The sequence below is a fragment of the Acomys russatus genome, chromosome 19 (assembly GCF_903995435.1).
Source record: "Acomys russatus chromosome 19, mAcoRus1.1, whole genome shotgun sequence".
In the NCBI taxonomy this organism is placed as follows: Eukaryota; Metazoa; Chordata; class Mammalia; order Rodentia; family Muridae; genus Acomys; species Acomys russatus.
Genome location: NC_067155.1, coordinates 6065999 through 6087562, shown reverse-complemented (window position 1 = coordinate 6087562; position 21564 = coordinate 6065999). Strand labels below are relative to the sequence as shown.

General features: G+C 47.8%; 3 protein-coding genes across 5 annotated transcripts in view; all 3 read right to left on the bottom strand.

Annotated features, from left to right (window-relative positions):
* Positions 1-21564, bottom strand: part of Ndufa3 (NADH:ubiquinone oxidoreductase subunit A3) — a 331527-nt gene that overhangs the window by 233859 nt on the left and 76104 nt on the right. The window lies entirely within an intron of this gene.
* Rps9 (ribosomal protein S9) lies at positions 4795-8941 on the bottom strand. Its single transcript, XM_051162261.1, has 5 exons — positions 8838-8941; positions 8448-8569; positions 8139-8261; positions 5738-5924; positions 4795-5010 (listed from the first exon to the last, which is right to left on the bottom strand). The coding sequence occupies exons 2-5, from the start codon at positions 8542-8544 to the stop codon at positions 4833-4835; spliced, it is 585 nt and encodes a 194-aa protein (XP_051018218.1). The 5' UTR covers positions 8545-8569; positions 8838-8941; the 3' UTR covers positions 4795-4832.
* Tsen34 (tRNA splicing endonuclease subunit 34) lies at positions 12170-19811 on the bottom strand. Its single transcript, XM_051162269.1, has 4 exons — positions 19565-19811; positions 19160-19413; positions 18348-18610; positions 12170-12404 (listed from the first exon to the last, which is right to left on the bottom strand). The coding sequence occupies exons 1-4, from the start codon at positions 19805-19807 to the stop codon at positions 12217-12219; spliced, it is 948 nt and encodes a 315-aa protein (XP_051018226.1). The 5' UTR covers positions 19808-19811; the 3' UTR covers positions 12170-12216.

Here is a 21564-nt window from a genome sequence, read left to right as displayed (position 1 = left end):
TTTAATACAATATTCTACCTGCATGGGCCTGCACACCAGAAGAGGGCACCAGATCTCATTAGAGATGGGCGTGAGCCACCATGTGGTTGCTGGGAATTGAACTCAGAACCTTTGGAAGAACAGCCAGTGCTCTTAACCTCTGAGCCATCGCTCCAGCCCAAAATGTATATTCTTGTGGTGAAAGTAGACTAGCAATGGACATGACCATGATTTGATCAACTAACAATTAACTTGTGTAACTTATTTATCCTAAACAGCCTGCAATAGCACTTTAAACGCACTGGAAGTAAACCTTGCATTATAATTGAGTTATATGGGTAATATACCTCATATTAAAGTAGAAATATACACTGCCTGGTTGCCATGGTTCTTCTTGCTATAGGTAATCTATTGTGTATATGTGTAATAATATAAACATATATCTAAAAAATAATAATTTTTTTAAAAGGCAAGAAAAAATACCAAAAAAAAAAAAAAGAAAAGAAAAGAAAAGAAAGAAAGAAAGTCTGAAATCCGGCCAGGTGTGGTGGCGCATGCCTTTAATCCCAGCACTCGGGAGGCAGAGGCAGGTGAATCTCTGTGAGTTTGAGGCCAGCCTGGTCTACAAAGCCAGTCCAGCACAGCCAAAGGTACACAGAGAAACCCTGTCTCAAAAAAACAAAAAAAAAAGCCGGGCGTGGTGGCGCACACCTTTAATCCCAGCACTCGGGAGGCAGAGGCAGGCGGATCGCTGTGAGTTCAAGGCCAGCCTGGTCTACAAAGCGAGTCCATGATGGCCAAGGCTACACAGAGAAACCCTGTCTCGAAAAACAAAAAAAAAAAAAAAAAAAGAAAAAGAAAAAAGTTTGAAATACTCCTTGAACACAACTATTCCACTCCTTGGAATATACCCACAAGATGCTCCACCACACAACAAGGTCATATGATCAACCGTGTTCATAACAGTCTTATTCGTAATAGCCAGAACCTGGCAACAACCTAAATGTCCCTCAGTCAAAGAATAGATAAAGAAACTGTGGTACACTTACACTATGGAATACTACTCAGCTATTAAAAACAAGAAAATCCTAGCTGAGCAGTGGTGGCACACGCCTTTAATCCCAGCACTTGGGAGGCAGAGGCAGGTGGATCTCTGTGAGTTCGAGGCCAGCCTGGTCTACAATGTGAGTCCAGGACAGCCACGGCTACACAAAGAAACCCTGTCTTGAAAAGCCAAATAAATAAATAAATGGCAATCCTGAAATTTATGGGCAAATGGGTGGAACTAAAAATGATCATCCTGAGTGAGTTAACCCAGACCCAGAAAGACTCACATGGTATATACTCACTTATAACTGGAGACTAGCCCAAAAGGGATGTCCAATGAAAGTCTTCACTTACCAGGAGATCAGGATAGATGCGGGGACTTCCTATTGGGACTCTAGGTGAGGGAAATATGGGAGAATGGAGAAATAGAAGGATCCAGAGGGTCATAGAAATCCACAAGAAAAACATCATGATGGGCAGATCTGAACCCAGGGGGTTCTGCTCAACCTACTGCACTAACCAAGGACAATATTGCAGTAAACATTAAACCCCTACTCAGATCTAGCCATGGACAGGACATTCTCCACAGTTGTGTGGAGAGCAGGGATTGACTCTGACATGAACTCTGGTGCACCTTATTTGACCACTTCCTCTTGGTGGGGAGGCCTGGTGACACTCAGAGAAAGGATAAGCAGGCTATCTGGATGAGACTTGATAGGCTGTGACCTTATGGTGGGGAAAAAGGTCCCCATCTGTCACAGACCTAGGAGAGGGGAAAAGAGTGAAAGAGGGAGGTAAGGAGGGAGGGACGGAGGGAGGGAGGGGAAGATAAAAGTGAGGGGATAACAATTTAGATGTAATCTGAATAAATTAATAAAATAAATAAAAAGAAATCCTCCTTCACCATTGTGTGAGTTCAGAACCCTTCTGTACAAGTAGGTAAGATCCTGTCCCAAAAATAAAAGGTAAAAGTAGGGCTGGGGATGTAGGTCAGTGGTAGAGCACTTGCCTGTCACTCAGAAGCCTAAGTTCCATCCTTGGTAGGTTTGTTTCTGGGTCATGTTTTTTCTTTTCATTGTTTGATGTACATCAGCCTTGATGTAGTCCTGGCTGGCCTCAAGCTTGCTAGTTAACTGTTGACCTTGAACTTCTTTTTTTTTTTTAATTTATTTATTATTATGTATACAGTGCTCTGCCTGCATGTACACCATGCCAGAAGAGGGCATCAGATCACATTACAGATGGTTGTGAGCCACCATGTGGTTGCTGGGACCTGAACTCGGGGCCTTTGGAAGAGCAGCCAGTGCTCTTGAACTTCTGATCATCCTGCTCCACCCCTGGAACTCTGTAGACCAGACTGACCCCAAAGCCACTGGCCTTCAGAATGTTGGGGTGATAGGCAACCATCACCATGCCCCATTTAGGATGTTCTAGCTGTGTGAAGAATGTCATTGGAGTTCTGGTGGGGATTGCGTTGAATCTGTACATTGCTTTATTTCATGTATCCACTGTCACGCTGATGATTCATAAACACAGGAAGCCTTTCCAGCTTCTAGTGTCTTCAGTCTCATGTGCTGTGCATGTGGGTATATGCATGTTTGAACACATATGCATGTGGAGTCACAGCAACACTAGATTTTTTGTTCTGGTTTGGTTTGGTTTTTTGGTTTTATGGAAACAGGGTTTCTCTGTGTAGTCTTGGCTGTCCTGGACTCACTTTGTAGATCAGGCTGACCTCAAACTCAACAGCGATCCACCTGCCTCTGCCTCCCAAGTGCTGGAATTAAAGTCATGCGCCACCACGCCCAGCAACACTGGATTTCTTTCTCAATGGTTTCCCATCTTCTTGGGAGGAAGGGACAGGACAAGGTCTAAGACTGCTCACTGAACCCAAGAGCCCATGAATTTTGGTAGGAGGGTAGCCAGTGTGCTCCAGGGATCTTCGTCTCTACCTCCCCAACACTGGGATTAAAGCAACACCTTTTTTTTTCTTCTTAATGTCTTGGATTTCTTTAAAGACTTATATAATCACATTATAGATGGTTGTGAGCCACCACGTGGTTGCTGGGAATTGAACTCAAGGACCTCTGGAAGAACAGGCAGCACATTTAGCCTATGAGCCATCTCTCCAGCCTTAATGTCTTATTTTCTAGAGCTTCACACAAGATATTTTTGAACATTCTGTCCCCCAACCGCCTCCATAGGGAGCCCAAACTCAGATCCACACTTCTACAACCAACATTTTACTCACTGAACTATCTTCACTTCCTTTATTAGGTTTATTAGAGGCTTCTACTTTTCGTCTCATGTGAAGCTATTGTGAATAAGACTCTCACTGTTGTCTGTTCAATTATAACTGGAGATGGGAGATAACTTTCCAGTTCTCGGGGGGGGGGGGGGGGGGGGGAAACTCCAGGATGGGTCAGAAGCAGACTTCCAATTCCTGTAGCATCTAAGACAAATCCACAGGACACAAACCTGTTGAGAGCTAGCCATAGGTCCCGACTCCCACCACTATTTACACCTACTCCACTGTCATCCCATTCCAGAGAAGCTGTAAGAGTGAAAAAGGAGGGGGGCATGCTGAAATTGAGGGAGTGGGGACTAGACAAGCAATAGATGCACCATTTCTGGTGTAAGGGAGATGACAGCTCATTCTGAATGCTGTTTTGTTTCTGGTCTGAAGTACCTTGAGAAACTTTATTCACTTCAGTTGGTACCTAGCTAAGCCAGTTTACTTCTATACTCTGCCCAACAATTTGGCTCTATTTCTACTCATACTAACCTTTGTCCGAATTCAACTCCCTGAACAGAGGTAATGAGGCCATGGCAGACTTACACCAAGCACTATCTAATGAGACAGGGGTGCCTGGAACCTCTTGCGTTTGAAAGCACTATTTTCTAGTCATGACTACGTGGCTACAGCTATCCCACCAGCTGTGCATACATACTGCAGGCAATTGAGGTATTTCCTTCCTCCTTAGCAGACATTCTACTGTAATACTGGACACTACCTTATTTCCAGATCACGCCCATCAGCAGTGTTCTCATCTACCCGAGTGACCATCTACCCAAATCACTTCCTATGGGACTTACCAATATAACCACCATGGATGGCACTGCCATCAGATGAGGGGCCTGTCACTTGCCACCTTTACACCACCTTATAGTAAGGCCTTTTGCTGAATTGAAGCTGTCCACTTAACTGACCTGAGCCCTCTCTACTGAGGTAGCAAAGCAGCTGTCCTCAATTGACAGTTGCTTTTTTAGTTTCCATCAGCTCATTTCCTCAGAGATCACACCACATCCTCCCAGCTGACTCAAACGGTCTAGCAAGGCAGAGAATGAGGAAGCCAGCCTCCCTCCTGACCCTGAAGCACAAAGCCTCAGCTAAAAATTTCTTTAGCCTGAGCAAAATTTCCCCATTACCCTAACCACATCTTGACACACAACTTACAAACAAAAGCCTTCCTCCAAGCTTTCAACCAGTCAACTCATTAGAGACCCATGGGAGGGCTGGTATTTTGTTTTCCACTATAGCCCACTAACGGAGGACTACCACATTGAGGGGAGGGGAAGACAGTAATGTCACAGTGCAGGTAGCAAGCATCTAGCCAACCAAGTTTCTCCCGTCTTGGGACCGTTTTCAGCAAACTAGGCTGTGTAATGGCCTGGCCTACATCTAGTAGGGCTTCTTCCCACTGCAGAGACTGTTCACAGCAGAAGCACACCAATATACCAAGTGTAAACTGTTTTATTAGTCAACTGGAAAGCTAGACAGTCCTCCAGTGCAGGAAGGTTTGAATTTAATCCTCTTCCTCGTCGTCACCAGCGCCAGCACCGCCCTGGCCTTTCTTGGCATTCTTCCTCTTCACTCGGCCTGGGCGGCCCCCACCATAAGGAGAACGGAGGGAGAAGTCAATGTGCTTCTGCGAGTCCAGTCGGACAATGAAGGATGGGATGTTCACCACCTGCTTGCGGACCCTGAAGGGGAAGAATGGGTAAAGGACAGAGGTGAGAGGCTGAGCCATCTGGCCCAGTCCTTTTTAGAACGGGCTGATGGGCACCCCTGACCTAGGACTCTTAAAATAACCTGGGAACCAAAGCCAATACTAACGCTTTCTTTATGGGTTTCCTGCCCACCTTGTACTGACACTAGGCCAAACTGCACTGGACAACATCTCTGCCCACAGACAAAAGCAGGTGAGGAGGAAATCTGAGATTATAGCCTGTACGGCTTTCATGTCAGTGCTCACTTACAGAAGGTGTACAGGGCACACAACTTCCACTCTGCAAAGACTAGTCACTTCAGTAGGTGGGTTATCAACTGGCAAATTCACCAACAGGACTAGAAAGCAGTGCGTGCCTAGACTGGACCTCACAGCAAACTGCAGACAGCTTTGCCACTCCACCAACATCAACTTAACCCTCCCCCTCCAACGGGGCACCAAGAGCTGTTACCTGTCCAGCTGCTTGCATGCCTGGCAGACACTTTCGCAAGGTGTACGGCTTGAGCCGCAGTGACCCTTGCGCTGGGCTATGGCCCCAATTCCCCCATAAGCTGTTTGCAGGGCGCGACTCTGAACCCTCAAGGTAAACTCACATTTGTCAGCTCCGAGGGCTGCACGGGAGATAGGGATTGTAACTTAGCAAAGGAAACAAACAGTGTAGATAGGGAAAATAAAGTTTTACAGGCCTAGCTGCAGCTTACCTTATATGACGCTGGCGGATAAGTACACGGGCATGGTGAATAGATTTGGCCAGGCCCAGCTTAAAGACCTGGGTTTGCAGCCGCCTCTCCAAGAAATCCTCAATCTTTAGGCCCAGGATGTAATCCAGCTTCATCTTGCCCTCATCCAACACCCCAATTCGTACAAGTCGTCTCAGTAGAGCATTGCCTAGGGACAGAAAGAGAGTAGCACCCAAATCAGGTGTGACTTCAGACTTTCTCAGAGCCCCCGTATGGTAGGTTACTACAGCTTTCACCCATTTTTGCAAGAAGCACAGGAGAAAACCACCTCAGTGACTAATGTGCCTGGTAACTTTTTTCCATGACACAGCCACTGGGCCACCCTTTCACCAATAGGCAGCCCACAGCTTTAGAGATTTTTAAGCAATCTTTTATGTGAGAAAGATTAAGCCTTGTCACAGGTGGGAGCAGTCTTGGCGGGCTTTACCCTTGGGGCACCCCATGAATACCTTGTGACAGACTGAGTAGAGCCATCCTGGGTCTGGAATTCAGGAAGCAGACCTGAGAACCCCACCTGGACTATTGTCTTTCTAATTGACCCTCACCGAGAGAAGGAGCCGGCCCTTCCCACGTGACTCAGGCAGTCGGGGAGGAGAGAACATCAAGTTCAGCCTGGGCGGGAGTGCATGGGGAGCAGCTGACCGGCTGGACCAGCACGCGGGCTAGAGAGACACCTAAGGACCCGTCCCGGGGAACGGATACCAGAAGGTTCACTCTTTTGTCCCTTTAACCTTTTTTCCTTCTTGTGTAAGCTAGTTGGGTTGTATAATAAAGTTAAATTATTAAGAAACAGAGCCAACCCTTTTATACTAACTTCTAACTTTTAACTTTACAAAAAAATAAAATGGTGCTTTCAGTGCTTAGGGAACAAGGGCCAGCAGAGCACAAAGGTAAATGCAACTAAACCAGAACAAGAATCGGCCCACCATCTATTTCCCCAGGAGTCTGAAAGAAAGCTAAAGGCCCAGCCACCTAATAAGCCCTAAGTATGGAGAACCAAACTGCAAAAACACTATCATCTATCTTCTTCCAAAACACTAATGTTTTCTACCATTTTATAAATACTGGTCAAATATAATACTAAAATGTCCCCCAAATAGAAATTATACGATTACTCTGCACTCTAAACTATCTAAATATAAAACATCCAGCATAAAGACAAAAGTGCACACACTAGTAAACACAAGCACATCCTACCATTAAACTTTTCTTTGGCATCGATTTGACCAATACAGACAGACCCAGGACTCTAGGGGGTATCTCAAATAGAGAACCCTTGTGGCACAAGCTGTTATTACAGCGCTTCTGTTTCTAAGCTGACTGGCTGGCGATCTGTACAGACCCCCTCCTGGTATTCACTACCACATGGGAAAGGCTGAATCTGAGTCCAGGAAGTGCCAATGGGAAAGGCTGAATCTGAGTCCAGGAAGTGCCAACTCCAAAACTACAGGGCTTTTCCTTCCTAACCACGGTTTCACTATAAAATGATCCCTGAAGGAGGACTGAAGATGGCTCAGTGGCTAAGAGCATCACTGCTCTTCCAGAGGACTCCAGATGGCAGCTCACGACTTGTGTCTGAAACTTCCAAGATCTGACACCCACACAGCAAAACACCAATGCACGCAAAATAAAAAAACAAATTATCTTTTTAAAAAGGATCACTGGTAGACTGGAGAGATGGCTCAGAGGTTATGTTCCAAAGGTCCTGAGTTCAATTCCCAGCAACCACATGGTGGCTCACAACCATCTATAATGAGATCTGGTGCCCTCTTCTGATGTGCATGCAGACAAAACTATACTTATTAGGTGGTGCACTTCATTAATCCCTGCACTCGGGAGGTGGAGGCAAGCAGATCGCTGTGAATTCAAGGCCAGCCTCGCCTACCAAGGGAACCCAGAACAACCAGAGAAACCTTGTCTTGAAAAACCAAAAATCAAGATCACTGGTGCTGCAGAGTCCACACTGCGGTTAAGAGCATTGAATGTTCTACCAGAACCCGGGTTCAATTCCCAGAACCCACAAGGCAGCTCACAACTGTCCTGTTCCAGGGCATCTGACACCCTCAAAAAGACATACATGGACTCAAACCCCCAATGTACACAATATTACTATAGGTTATTTTAAGATCTCGCTGAAAAACAGCCTTGACAATTTTTCACATGCTTAAAACCTGCAGCTCGCATTCTCCAAATTCCATCTGTGTTGAAAGTCCGCTAAACCCAGTTCCAGCCGAGCTACGCCAGGGAGACCCCGTCTCAAATAATCCCCACTACCCGGTTCAGCGTCATATGCCGCCCCGCCCCGTCCCGACCTAAAAATTTGGCAACCACCGCGCCCTTCTAAAAAGAGGCCCACACTCACCTTCAAAAAGACGCCTTGGGTCCTTTTCGTCGAGCGTCAGCAGCTCCCGGGCAGCCTTGCGGATCTTGGCCAGTGTAAACTTGACCCTCCACACCTCACGTTTGTTCCGGAGCCCATATTCTCCTGCACGTGGGTGGGAGAAGGAACCACAGGGCCAGAGGCATCGGTTACTACTACACTTGGATCGGCGACTACAGAGCTAGTCTAAACCCCAATTGTCTTTGGACATGGCGCCACTGACCACGTGGGAGACACACATCGTGGCTACCTAACTCTTCTCCGGTCCGAAATCCCACCTTGGCCACTCACCGATCAACTTCAGTTCCTGGTCGAGACGAGATTTCTCGAAGGGTCTCCGTGGGGTCACATAGGTTTTGCGACAAACCCAACTTCTGGCAACCGGCATGTTGGCTCCTCCAGGCCCGCTGCGCCTGCGCAATAGAGTTGGTTATTTAAAAAAAAAACCTCCTGGCGCATGCGCAGCAACCCACCCACCCCCACCCCCGCTAAAATATGGCCGCACTAACTCGGCTCACGGGAAAACTGCCTTAAGACTATTTGGAACTGGGGTTGTTCCACAGCCGTGTTGCAGTATCGCCCAACCACCTCTTTCCCGCCCTCCTCCCTCAGCGTGTTCGTGAACGTTCGAATGGCTCCGTCACCCCTAAATGCGAACTAGATAGCAACCAGGAATCTCACCTACGAACTCACGCCCGTGACAAAGAGACACGCCGTCGCCGGATCGTGGTCTTATAGCGACGTCGCCCTGTCGTGACGTCATCACGCACAGGTCGCGGCTACGCCAATCAAAAGCGGGAAAGCGATTGCGACAAGAGGGTGGGCCAGAGCGGCGCTGCGATGGACGGACTTACCAGTGAGATGGTCGCGGGGGGGGGGGGGGGGGGCGGAGGGAGCGGGGAAATGGAAGAGCAGAAGTGACAGCCTTGGTTAAACCATGGATTTAAAGAGGCTGCCACTTTCTAGGACAAAGGTAACGCACTGCGGTCGTCACTTTTTGTTTTAACAAAGATCCTCGGGAAAAACTTAACAGGGATATCAGGGCGGCAGCCAACGTTCCCCCACCACTGGCTGTTTCGTGGTAATGCCCTTGCCCGCCCAAGTGCTAGGATTTTAGATGTGAGCCACCATGCCCGGCGTATTATAATATTGAAATATGCATGCTGTGCTGGTTCGGTTTTTGTCAGCTTGACACAAACCTAGACATATCCCGAAAGGGGAACTGTTAAATAAGAAAATGCCTATAGGCAAGTCTCAGTCTATTTTATTGGTTGTTTTTGAAACAGAGTTTCCCATCAAATGACCATGAATTCCTCATCCTCCTGTCTATACTTTCCAAGTGCTGGGATTACAATCCACTTTGCTGCAAATGATTTTGTGTATGTGTGTATTCACTATAGATGGTTATGAACCACATTGGTTGTTGGGAATTGAACTCATGACCTCTGGAAAGAGCAATCAGTGCTCTTAACCGCTAAGCCATCTCTCCAGCCTCTTGTTTTTTGAGACACTCTTCTTAGTCCTGGGTGTCCTGGAACTCCCTATGTAGGTCAGACTAACCTTGAACTCACAGAGATCCTCCAGCCTCTCTCTCTGCCTCCCTGAGTGTTGGGATTAAAGGCATGCATTACCACGCCCAGCTGTGTGGTGTGTGTGTATGTATGTGTGATTTTTTTTTAAAGAGGAAATAGGACTTATGGTTCCAAATTGTAGACAAGGTGGACTCTCTCACAGGTATGATGTCCCTGCCTTTCTCTGAGTACTAGGGAGGGCAAGCTCACACGACTAGGCCTAGCTCAGACTTTTCTTTTTTTTTTTCTTTCTTTTTTTTTTTTTCCCAGACAGAGTTTGTATGTAGCTTTTGGCTGTCCTGGACTCACTTTGTAGACCAGGCTGGCCTCGAACTCAAAGACCCCGTGCCTCTGCCTCCCAAGTGCAGGGATTAAAAGCATGCACCACCACACCCAGCTAAATTTTTTTTTTTAATCTACCTTTATTTTATGTGCATTGGTGTTTTGCCTGCATGTATGTCTGTCTTTGTGAGAATGTCAGATCTTATAGTAACAGACAGTTGTGAACTGCTATGTGGGTACTGGGATTTAAACCTGGATCTTCTAGAAGAGCAGGCAGTATCCTTAACCGCTGAGCCATCTCTCCCACCTTAGCTCATTTTTATTTTAACCAGTTTGATTGCATAAGAATTTACATTTGCTTTGTATACTCAGAAGGCACAGCCAGCCTGATTAATTTTTAATTATGTGTAGTCTGTGTGGGTATGTGTTCCCGAGTGCAGATGGCAGGACAGAATAGGGTGTCTGAAGATGCGAAGTGACAAGCACCTGCAAGCTATACTACATGGGTGTTGGGAAGTGAACTCCGGTCCTTTGGAAAAGTCCAACTGCTGAGCCATCCCTACAGCCCCAAAGGTTTAGCCCAGGCAAGCCTCGAACTCATGATTCTCCTGCCTTTGCCCTGGAGTGGAATACATCACCACAACCAGCTGACGCAACAATTTTAGTGATAACCTTCACAGACATAATTCGTAAAGGTCTTCAGCAAGAACACCAAGTACTCTTAACCACTGAGCCATCTCTCTAGCCCTCATTTATCCATCTATTTGAGACAGGCTTTGCTGGCTTGGAACTGCCTATGTAGTCCAAGCTACCTTTATCTCAGAGATCTTTACGTGAAATGGTCTGTAAAAATCTCTAGGGGACCAGTGAGATGGCTCAGCAGCTAAAGGTGCTTAGTGGCAGCCCGGCGTGGTGGCGCACGCCTTTAATCCCAGCACTCAGGAGGCAGAGGCAGGCGGGTCGCTGTGAGTTCAAGGCCAGCCTGGTCTACAAAGTGAGTCCAGGATGGCCAACACTGCACAGAGAAACCCTGTTTGTCTTAGTGACAAACTCGATAACCCGAGTTTGATCCCTGAGACCCAGAAGAAACCAGGCTCTCTCAAGTTGTCCTCTGACCTCCGCATATATTCCATGGCAATTACATACACGTGTGTGTTGGAGGATGGTCCGATTTATTTTAATACTAATTAATAAAAAGCCATCACACCTAGGCAGGGCAAATGAGATAGGCATGGCTAACGTCCCTAGGCTTGGGGAGACAGAGGGAATCTTGGGAAGAAGGAAAGAGAGACCCGAGGAGGGAGAGAAAAAAGTAGCACCATCATGGGTTAGATGGAGAAGCACATGGCCAGCGTGGATGGAGGATTTGGCCCAGATAAAGAAAATTAGCAAGTATACGGGATGATGGGCGGGAGGTAGCTTGATAGAAATTGTTAGAAGCAGATGGCATGAGGATACTTCCCTACTGTGGGAAGTAGTTTAGGGTATTAATATCTGCCCTGCCCCAGGTTAACTAAGGCTATTTTAAAATATAACAGGTGTCTGTGTCTTGATTGATTGCTAGCAGGTTATATTGCCGTAATAATAACTATTAGGCCAGATAATAAACATCAGACAATACAGATAAAACAACAATAACAGATGTGTACATATAATAATAAATAAGCATAGAAAGAAAATATCTTCAAGGGAAAACTTAGTGGGATGCAAAGAGGCAGCCTCCTGAACCAAAGAGACCAGGTATCAAGCCGCAGGCCTGGTACTTACTAGTTTTCTGACCCTGGGTAAACCATTTCCCCTCCTTTTTTCTCGTCTGAATATAGGAATCAAAGCCCCACATTTCAAGGATTGTTGTAAGGACTCAAAACACAAACATTTATTCAACAAGTTTATTGAGAGCTGCGGGGACCTGAGCCCTGTAGAAAACATAAAAGCCAAACAGTAACAGACTCTACTTTCAACAAGCTCAGTTTGGAAACAGAAATACAAAACACAGGTAGTAAGCACTTTAAAACAAACGGGGGGGGGGGGGGGGGGGGGGGACGACAAACAAAAAAAACCTAAGAAGGTTGTAGTGTTCAAACCCCTGGAATCAGAACTAACCAGGCAGGACAAGGGAGCACAAGTCTCTGTGAGGTGATGAGCCAGGGAGACCATCCTGGAGCATTCTTGCCGCACACAGCCACACCCCCCTCAGTCTCTAGGGATCACTGCAGGCTGGCCCACTGCAGAGAGGTGTAGACCACCTTCCCATCAGGCTGAGGGGAACAGAGAAGCAGGGTCTTTCTGACACTGGTTCCCAGGCGGCCGGCGGAGACCAGGTCCTGAAGTGGGATGGGGTCCTCAGCAGACCAGCACTGAGCGATGTAGTGAGCGTGGAATCGCAGCGGGTCACCTGGAAGAAAGACAGAGGCATGCAGTTCCCATCGTGGGGGGGGGGGGGGGGAGATGAGGGGGGGTGGGGGGGGTGGGCTGGGCTGGACATGGATCCTTCGGCTCACTGCACTTTTGGCTGCTTTGTAGTGCTCAGTATGGAAGCCAGGGCCTTGTGTAGAATAATCAGTATTCTGCCACCTTCTTTATGAATGTCTGTTTTCTCGCATACATGCATGTGTACCATACCATGTGGTATGGCTGGTGCCCACATAAGCCACAAGAGGGCATTAGGTCCCATAGAACTGGGGTTACAGAGCGTTACAAGTCACCATGTGGGTACTGGGAACCAAATCTGGTCCTCTGCAAGAGCAGCTGGTGCTCTTAACCATTAAGCCATCTCTCTGGCACTTTTTACTTTTGGAAACGGCATCTATGCTGCCCACACTAGTCTTGACCTTGCCCTGTGGCTCACACCGACCCCAAGCTTGGCATTTGGATTCTCTTGTCTTAGCCTCCTGGGTAGCTGGAATCACAGGCTACATGGACATTTTCAGCACACACTAAATATCCTGAAACACATACCCTTGGACCCAGCTACTCTACACTTTTTAAAAAATTTAATTAATTTATTCAGATTACATCTCAATTGTTATCCCCTTACTTTTATCCTCCTGTTCCTCCCTCCATCCCTCTTTTACTCTTTTACCCTCCCCTAGGTCTATGACAGAAGGGGACCTCCTTCCCCACCATATGATCACAGCCTATCAAGTCTCATCCTGGTAGCCTGCTTATCCTTCCTCTGAGGGCCACCAGGGCTCCCCACCAAGGGGAAGTGGTCAAATATGTGGCACCAGAGTTCATGTCAGAGTCAGTCCTCACTCTCCACACAACTGTGGAAAATGTCCTGTCCATTGGCAAGATGGAATAGGGGTTCAATGTTTACTGCATGTACTTACTCTACACTTTTATGGTTTTTTTTGTTGTTGCTGCTGTTTTTTGTTGTCGCTGTTTGCTTGTTTGTTTGAGACAGAGTATCTGGCTGTTCTGGAACTCACTATACACACAAGGCTGTCCTCAAACGTATAGAGATCTGCCTGCCTCTGCTTCCTGAGTGCTGGAAATAAAGGTGTGCACCACTACACCTGGCACAGCCTCTGTACTCCTAAGGACCTTCTGTCTTTCCTTTTATGAGATAGATGCTTCATGTGATCCATGTTGGTTTTGATGACCCAAGATGGCTGTACAGTTGCCAAGAAACAGAATAGAAATCACTGAATGGTTACTTCCATGGTACAAGGTACATCTGCAAGACTGAACAATACACAACTATCATGATTAAAAGATGTGGCAAGAGCCGGGCAGTGGTGGCGCACGCCTTTAATCCCAGCACTCGGGAGGCAGAGGCAGGCGGATCGTGTGAGTTCAAGGCCAGCCTGCTGGTCTACAAAGTGAGTCCAGGACAGCCAAGGCTACACAGAGAAAGCCTGTCTCAAAAAACTAAAAAAAAAAAAAAAAGATGTGGCAAGACTCGCCTTTAACCTCAAGCACTTAGGAGACTTAGGCTAGGGGACCCCTTGAGCTTAGAAGTTCAAGACCAACCTGAGCACCAGAGATTTTACCAACAAAATAAATAAGATTAAAAAAAAAAAAAAAAAAAAAAAACCACACACACACACACACACACACAACCAAAAGGAAGCCAAGATTAAAGCCAGGGCTGCACAGAGTACCTGTCTCAAAAAAATAAAAATAAATAAATAAATAATAAAATAAATATAAAAAGTCCAAAGAATTTCCCAGGAGCCAGACAGTAAACCTGATTAGTTTTGTGGCTCTTGTTGCAAAACTGAGCCTGCCAGCGCAAGACAGTAGCCACATGTGTTATGTAAGCAGAGGTGGGGATGTCCTCGGATGGCTTTAGTTACTGAACAGTCTGTCCCTGGAAGAGGTAAATCTAAACTAGCAGGATAGGACTCTGAATAAGACTATACAAGACGGTGAATCACAGGCAATGGAAATTTAAAATGGAGAGGAAAACTAGAGAGATGGCTCCATGAGGACCCAGGTTCAGTAGCAGCGCACACACAGCTCACAAGCGCCTGTTAACTCCAGCTCCAGGAGAAGCCAATGCCGTCTTCTAGTGTCTTGGGCACCCACACACATGCACACATACAAACACGAACGGACACAGAACATAAAAAGGAAGAATAGGGGCTGCAGAGATGGCTCAGAGGTTAAGAGCACTGGCTGCTCTTCCAAAGGTCCTGAGTTCAATTCCCAGCAACCACATGGTGCCTCACACCCATCTATAATGAGATCTGGTGCCCTCTTCTGGCCTGAAGGTGTACATGCAGGCACTGTATACTTAATAAAGAATTAAAAAAAAAAAAAAAAAAAGAATAAAATCAAAATCCTTAAGAGGCGGGAGCTGTTGCTATGTTTCTGCCTGGCAGCTAGGTTCCTGGCCAGAGCCTAGCTAGAAGCCAGGCTCTCTGGCTGTTACAAGGCTCCAGCCAGCTGAGAGGGTACATCAAAATGCTTGAGAAAATAATCCTGTAACTGTTTTCCCAGAGGCTTAGCAACTTTGAGCCTCAGGCAAAATTTAAAAATAAACTTAGAAGCATTACAGTCATTGGATTTGGACGCTACTTCATAGGGGGCAAGGATTCTCTCAGTGTCCTGTACACTGAGTACTCACTGCCTTAGAAATATTGGCGTATTAGAACTAATTGGTCAGGGGCTGGAGAGATGGCTCAGTGGTTAAGAGCACTGCCTGCTCTTCCAAAAGACCCGGGTTCAATTCCCACCACCCACATGGGAGCTCACAACTGTCTGTAACTCCAAGATCTGACACTTTCAGACCAATGCACATAGATTAAAATTAAATACAATATTAAAAAAAAAAAAGAATTGGTCAGTGGCAGGTATGAACGCTTCTGCATTTTAATCACCTCAGCACTCCCATGGTGGAGGCCAGCCAGGGTTACATGCATCACCCTGTCAAACGAAAGAAAAGAGGCAAAGGAAATAAAATAAAATAATAAAGGAACAAATGGTTTAGCTTACGGTTCAATTTAATGTGTAGAGTTAGAACAAAACATTTGTCATGCTAGCACTTAGGCTAAAACAAGAAGGCAGTGTCACGTGGTAAACTGGACACCAGCTTGGAAGTCAATAGTGAGACCTTACATTTAAAAAAAGAAAGAAAAAAATAATAATAAAAATAAAAAAAGAAAGAAAGCCGGGCGTGGTGGCGCACGCCTTTAATCCCAGCACTCAGGAGGCAGAGGCAGGCAGATCGCTGTGAGTTCAAGGCCAGCCTGGTCTACAAAGTGAGTCCAGGACAGCCAAGGCTACACAGAGAAACCCTGTCTCGAAAAAACCAAAATAAATAAATTAATAAATAAAATAAAAAAAGAAAGAAAGAAAGAAAAGAAAAGAGAGATTTCTTCCAGAGGACCTGGGTTCAATTTCCAGCACCCACATGCCAGATCAAAACTGTCTGTAATTCCAGTTCCAGAGGATCCAACACCCTCACACAGACATATATGCAGGCAGAACACCAATGCATATAAAAATTTTTAAAGAAAAAAGATGGAAGGAAGAAAGGAAAGAAAAGTAAAGAAAGACTTGGAAGGTAGAGGCAGGCAGATTGCTGTGAGTTCAAGACCAGGCTGGTCTACAAAGCAAGTCCAGGACAGCCAAGGCTACACAGAAACCTTGTCTCGAAAAATTGAAAAAAGAAAACAAAAAGAAAGTCATGGTGTGGTTTCGGATGCCTTCAATCCCAGCACTCAGGAGACCAGACAACTAGATCTCTGTGAGTCTGAAGGCAGCCAGGGTTACACAGACCTTTCAAAACACTGTGAGATGCCAGACATTGTGGCGCGGGAGGCACTCGAGAGGCAGAGGCAGGCGGATCGCTGTGAGTTCGAGGCCAGCCTGGTCTACAAAGTGAGTCCAGAACAGTAAAGGCTACACAGAGAAACCCTGTCTCAGAAAAAAAGAAAAAAAAGAAAAAAAACTGTGAGCTATCCATGCATGATGGAGTGAGCCTTAATCTGAGCACTTGGGAGGCAGAGGCAGGCTGTAGGCCAGCTGAAGCTGAACAATGATCCACAATCTCAAAAAAATGAACAAGTAAGGCATAGAACCTGGTAGTTTACAGACTTAAACTAGTTATTATAAGCTGCAGTGGCTTTGTCTGGAAACAAGAGTCTTAACCTATGCTGCATAGATTGGTTTTTTTTGGTGGTGGGGGGGGGGGGTTGGTTTTTTTTTTTTTTGTGGTTTTTTGGTTTTTTGTTTTTTGGTTTTTTTGGGGGGGGTATTTCGAGACAGGGTCTCTCTGTGTAGCCTTGGCTGTCCTGGACTCACTTTGTAGACCAGGCTGGCCTCGAACTCACAGCGATCCGCCTGCCTCTGCCTCCCGAGTGCTGGGATTAAAGGCGTGCACCACCACGCCTGGCCATAGATTGGTTTTTAACTCCTAGGTCCAAGAATTTCTGCTTCAGTTTCTCAAGTAGTTGGGGACACAAGCACATATCAGCATACTCAGACCCAACTAGAACTTCAATTTCCTTGTTTGTTTTTTTTTTTTAATAGATTTACTTAATTTATTTATTTTACTATGTATACAATGCTCTGCCTGCATGTACACCTGCAGGCCAGAAGAGGGCAAAGATAGTTGTGAGCCACCATGTAGTTGCTGGGAATTGAACTCCTGCCCTCTGGAAGGGCAGTCGGTGCTCTTAACCTCTGAGCCATCTCTCTAGCCCCTCCCCCTCCTTTTAAAAAAAGATTTATTTATTATGTATACAGTGCTCTGCCTGCACGTACACCTACACGGCAGAAGAGGGCATCAGAGCCACCATATTGTTGCTGGAATTGAACTCAGGACCTCTGGAAGAGCAGTCAGTTCTCTTAACCTCTGAGCCATCTCTCCAGCCCTAGAACTTCAATTCAAGGCTACTTAAATGGCATGCATGCACGCATCTATCTGCATATCCATATCAAATATAGTCTGCCGTACATTCTCAACCAACTCTCCTATTTTTGACTTTTGATACTATTTTTCACATATGTGGCCTTACAACACTTTTTTCCCTTTGTTTCAGACAAAAGCTTTGAAACGTAGTCCTGGCTGGCCTGAACTCATGTTGCTTATGCAGGTCTCAAACTTGTGGCAATCCTCACATCTCAGACCCTCAAGTGCTAAGATTAATGGTATGACCATCACACCCCATTTTTTAAAAAATGTGTTGAGATGAGGTATCATGTAAGCAAAGCTAACCTCTAACTGGCCTCCACTTATCAAAGGCTGAGATGAGAGGCATGAACAGTCATAGCCAACTCTAATCCTACATATTAATTCTTTGATAACTATGTTTCTCAAACAACTGGTTGTTGCTACTGTTGTTCTTTTCCTTACTGTTTTCTTGAGACTGCCTCACTACACAGCCTAGTTGTCCTGAAACTTAAGAGGTGCCTGCCTCTGCCTCCCTAGTGCTACGATTAAAGGCACGCCCCACCTCTCCAGGCTTAATTACTGTTTCGTTTCCCTCAGTGACTTTGCTGCTTTTAATCTTTTAATTCCATAAAGAGTCCTGCAGTGAATGTGCTCATGTGTTCTGTGGACCTAGGTAAGGATTTCTGAGCCAATCTTCTAGATCAGAGTATTTACGAAAAGTTACTACATACACCAAGCCAGGTGTTGTGACACACGCCTGGAATTCCAGCACTCAGGAGGTGGAAAGGGTAGAAAGCCTTGCATTCCAAGGCTAGCCAGTGCAGCATAGAAAATTCCAGGCTGGCTCTGGCTATGTAACAAAACTAGCTATTAAACTACTCTCCCAAGAGCTCCTAGTCTAGGTCCCCAGGTGGAAGAGGTGAGACAAAAGATGAGGAACAAATGAAGACCACCAGGAAAGGTACTGCCACCAGAGCCCCAACGCAAACTCACCAGGATAAACCAGGAAGTCACCACCAAACTTCCCAGCTGCGCTGAGGAAGAAACCTCTCTCCCACAGGTCTCGATAGATGCTGTAGCGAAGCTCATGAGCAGGACGGCCAGCATGCGGCCAGTCTTTGGACTGCACACGCCAGTCCAGAGGCTTGGCCTTTACAGGCCGAGGCCTGGCAGTGGCCAGCTGGATGAGCAGGGCTGATCTGGGCAAGGGGGTCACCCCGTTTGAAGGTCCTGGTTGAGGAGATGAAGAATCTAAGGGAAGTAGAGAGAACTTATTAAATCCACAAGGGAAGTTTTATCCATCCTCCCCCCGCTATGCCCCCCCAAAAAACCCTAAAATTCCCCAAAGCTTCCTGCCCCAAATCTTTTTTTAATCAACATTAAATATAGATTTTAACTTTTAGTATTATTTATAAAATAGGTGTTATAAAAGGTTTAATAAAAGAATAAGATCATTAGTTTGCATTGCTACATTCTTTAAATATCTTATTAATTTATTAATATACATCTCAGTTGTTAGACCATCCGTTGTATCCTCCCACTCCTCCCTCCCTCCCGCTTCCCCCCTACTCCCCTCCCCTATGTCTGTGACTGAGGGGGACCTCCTCCCCCTGTATATGCTCACAGGGTATCTTCTTGGTGACCTGTTACCCTTCCTCTGAGTGCCACTAAGCCTCCCCATCAAGAAGACGTGGTCAAAAATGGCCTGCCTCAAATCTTAACACTAAACCCCACTCTCACCTGCTCCCTCCTGCTCCGCAGAAGCCTGACCACCATCACTGGTCTCAGTCGTTAGAGTAGCTTCGCTTCCACTGGCTCCCTCCTGCTCCGCAGAAGCCTGGCCATCCTCACTGGTCTCACTACCTCGGGTAGCTTCGCTTCCACCGGCTTCTTGGCCTTCATCCGCCCCTGAATCCTGTTCCAGCTTCTGCTTCTTGGCAGCCTGGCCCTCTGCTATCTTCTCCAGCAGCTCCTGACGCCGGGTCTCTCGGGCCTCAGCGGCCAAAGTGCTCTGCTCCTGAAAACTCTGCTCTTGCTGGCGTTTGAACGATGCCAGGGCCTGAGAAGTAAACACATAAGTAAACCCCAAGACACAGCCTTGCGGTCCCTTAAACACAGGAATTCTGACCCGGTTTACAACCTTCCAACAGCGTCATCCCAGATCAGGCCCTCCCAGGTCTTCTCACCCACAAGGGCCTTTCGCTTCTTACCAAGCCATGGTTGCGGGGATCCGGGCGCGGGGCGCTGACTAGGGTCACAGCTCCTATCTCGGCCAGGAGCCGGGCTTCTTCGGGCAACAGCAGAAGCGGGAGGCCCAGGCGCGAGTTCTGGCGGGGGCCCCGGGGTAAGGCACCCACCGTGCGGCCCCCGACTCCCAGGCGCTCCCGCAGCGCCTGCACGGCTTCGGCGCCCCACACCAGGGAGCGGCCATTAGCGACCTCCACCACCAGCATCCTCCTGCAGAGTGGGGGACGCCGAGGTCACCCAAACAGCCCCCACGGACCCGACTGACGCCTTCCTTCCTCGCCCCTAGTGCAAGCAAGACCCCGCACCTGAACCCGAAGGGGGGAGGGGCCGGAGTCTCCACCTGCACCCCAGGCCAAGACCACACCACCCAGCTCAGGTCTCTCTGTTCTGGCCCCCCGCCGCCCCCCCCCCTCAGCTCCTGGTGACCATCATCTCTGCCAATGAGCGCCAACGCATGACGTTGCCTTAGAGAGACCTCCCGCCTTAGCAGTGCACCGCCCTTTTGGCAAGGTGGGTGTCTTCCCCTCGGCAGTGTCCGTCAAGACTCGGAACCTCTACACAGAGGGCAGCGGTTTGCTCAAGCCACACCCTCTTCTAGAAACTTTGAGCCCAGCCCCTCCCCTTTCGAATTCCCGAGGTTCGCCTTTCCCGCCTAGTCACGGAATCCATCGAACTTCTTAGAAAAAAAATATCCGAATCCTGTTTTGAGCAAGAGGTTCGATGTTCCAGCATCCTCGGCTCGGCTAGATCGGGAACCCTGCCACCCCGAACTCGAGCGTCCCAGCCTTCGGATGATCTCGGCTCTACCCCTGAACGAATTCGGGGAGGGGTCGGGGAGGGGGAAAAGAATTTCTGCTCAGTCGAACCCGACACCCCTTCCAAGTTGCAAGAGGTTCAGCGTTCGAGCCTAGCCAGAGCCCGTCAATCCTCCGGCTGAGGCCCCGCCCACTCCCTACCCAACTCTGGGAGTTCTCGCCCACGAATGAACCCACAGTCACACTCTGGGGTGCAGTGCACGTCTTGGCTTCCCCTCAGTCTGTCGCACTGTCCTCGGCAGAGGCAGTAAGTCAACCCGTAGCCAGCACCGACTCTCAGTCCAGGCGGAGCCGGACTTACGTAGCGCGTCCTCCGTCATCCCGTCATGTCAGCAAAGCGGAAAACCGGAGGCGAGCGCTCATAGCCGCTCGGCTCCCCCCGAAATGGGACCCTTGAGGGTCATCGCTCTGGTCCCGCCCCCAAACCCAGGATTCACGTAGGCTCCGCCCCCTCACAGATCATCTCTAGTCGCCTATTTTCGGTGGCTCTGCCTTCCTCCGGCAAAACAAAGCTCGATGTTTCCAGAAGCTATTGGCTCTGCCTATTATTAAACCAAGTCCACTTACACCCGATCGTTTTCAAAGTTAGGACAAAACTTCTGCCCTCACTGGCATTTGACAGTGACCTAAAAAGTACTCAGCCGGCTGAAACGAGCCCAAACATGTGACACCCCCCCCCCGCCCATCTCCTGCTGTTCTTGGACACCCCCCACTCGCCTGATTTCGACTATCTCCGAAGAAAGCCGAAGCGTGTGGGGGCCCCGCCCACCTCCGGCCGAGCGTATGAACTCATCTGATTCCGAACCGCAGCTTTAGAACTCGGTAATCTCCGAAGTAAGCCGAAGCTTGTGGCCCCGCCTCCACGCCGTGAGCTTGAATTACCGAGGGTGCCCGAAGGCGCCCGAAGCTGAAAGCCTCCCTCTTTCCGAAAGCTGTGCTCCTCAACTGGTTCCCTCGGGAGTCGGGGACTCGAAGCTTTTGGCCCCGCCTCTCTAACCCGAGGCCCCGCCCCCTCACGTACAAGCAGCTCTTTGCCCCGGGGCCTGCACGAAGGAACGAGGCTAGCACCTCGTCGTGGGCTGGTGTTCTGGGTTCTTTACCTACGGTGCTGTATCCCGGACAGCAGCCACTCTCGGGGTCTGGACCAC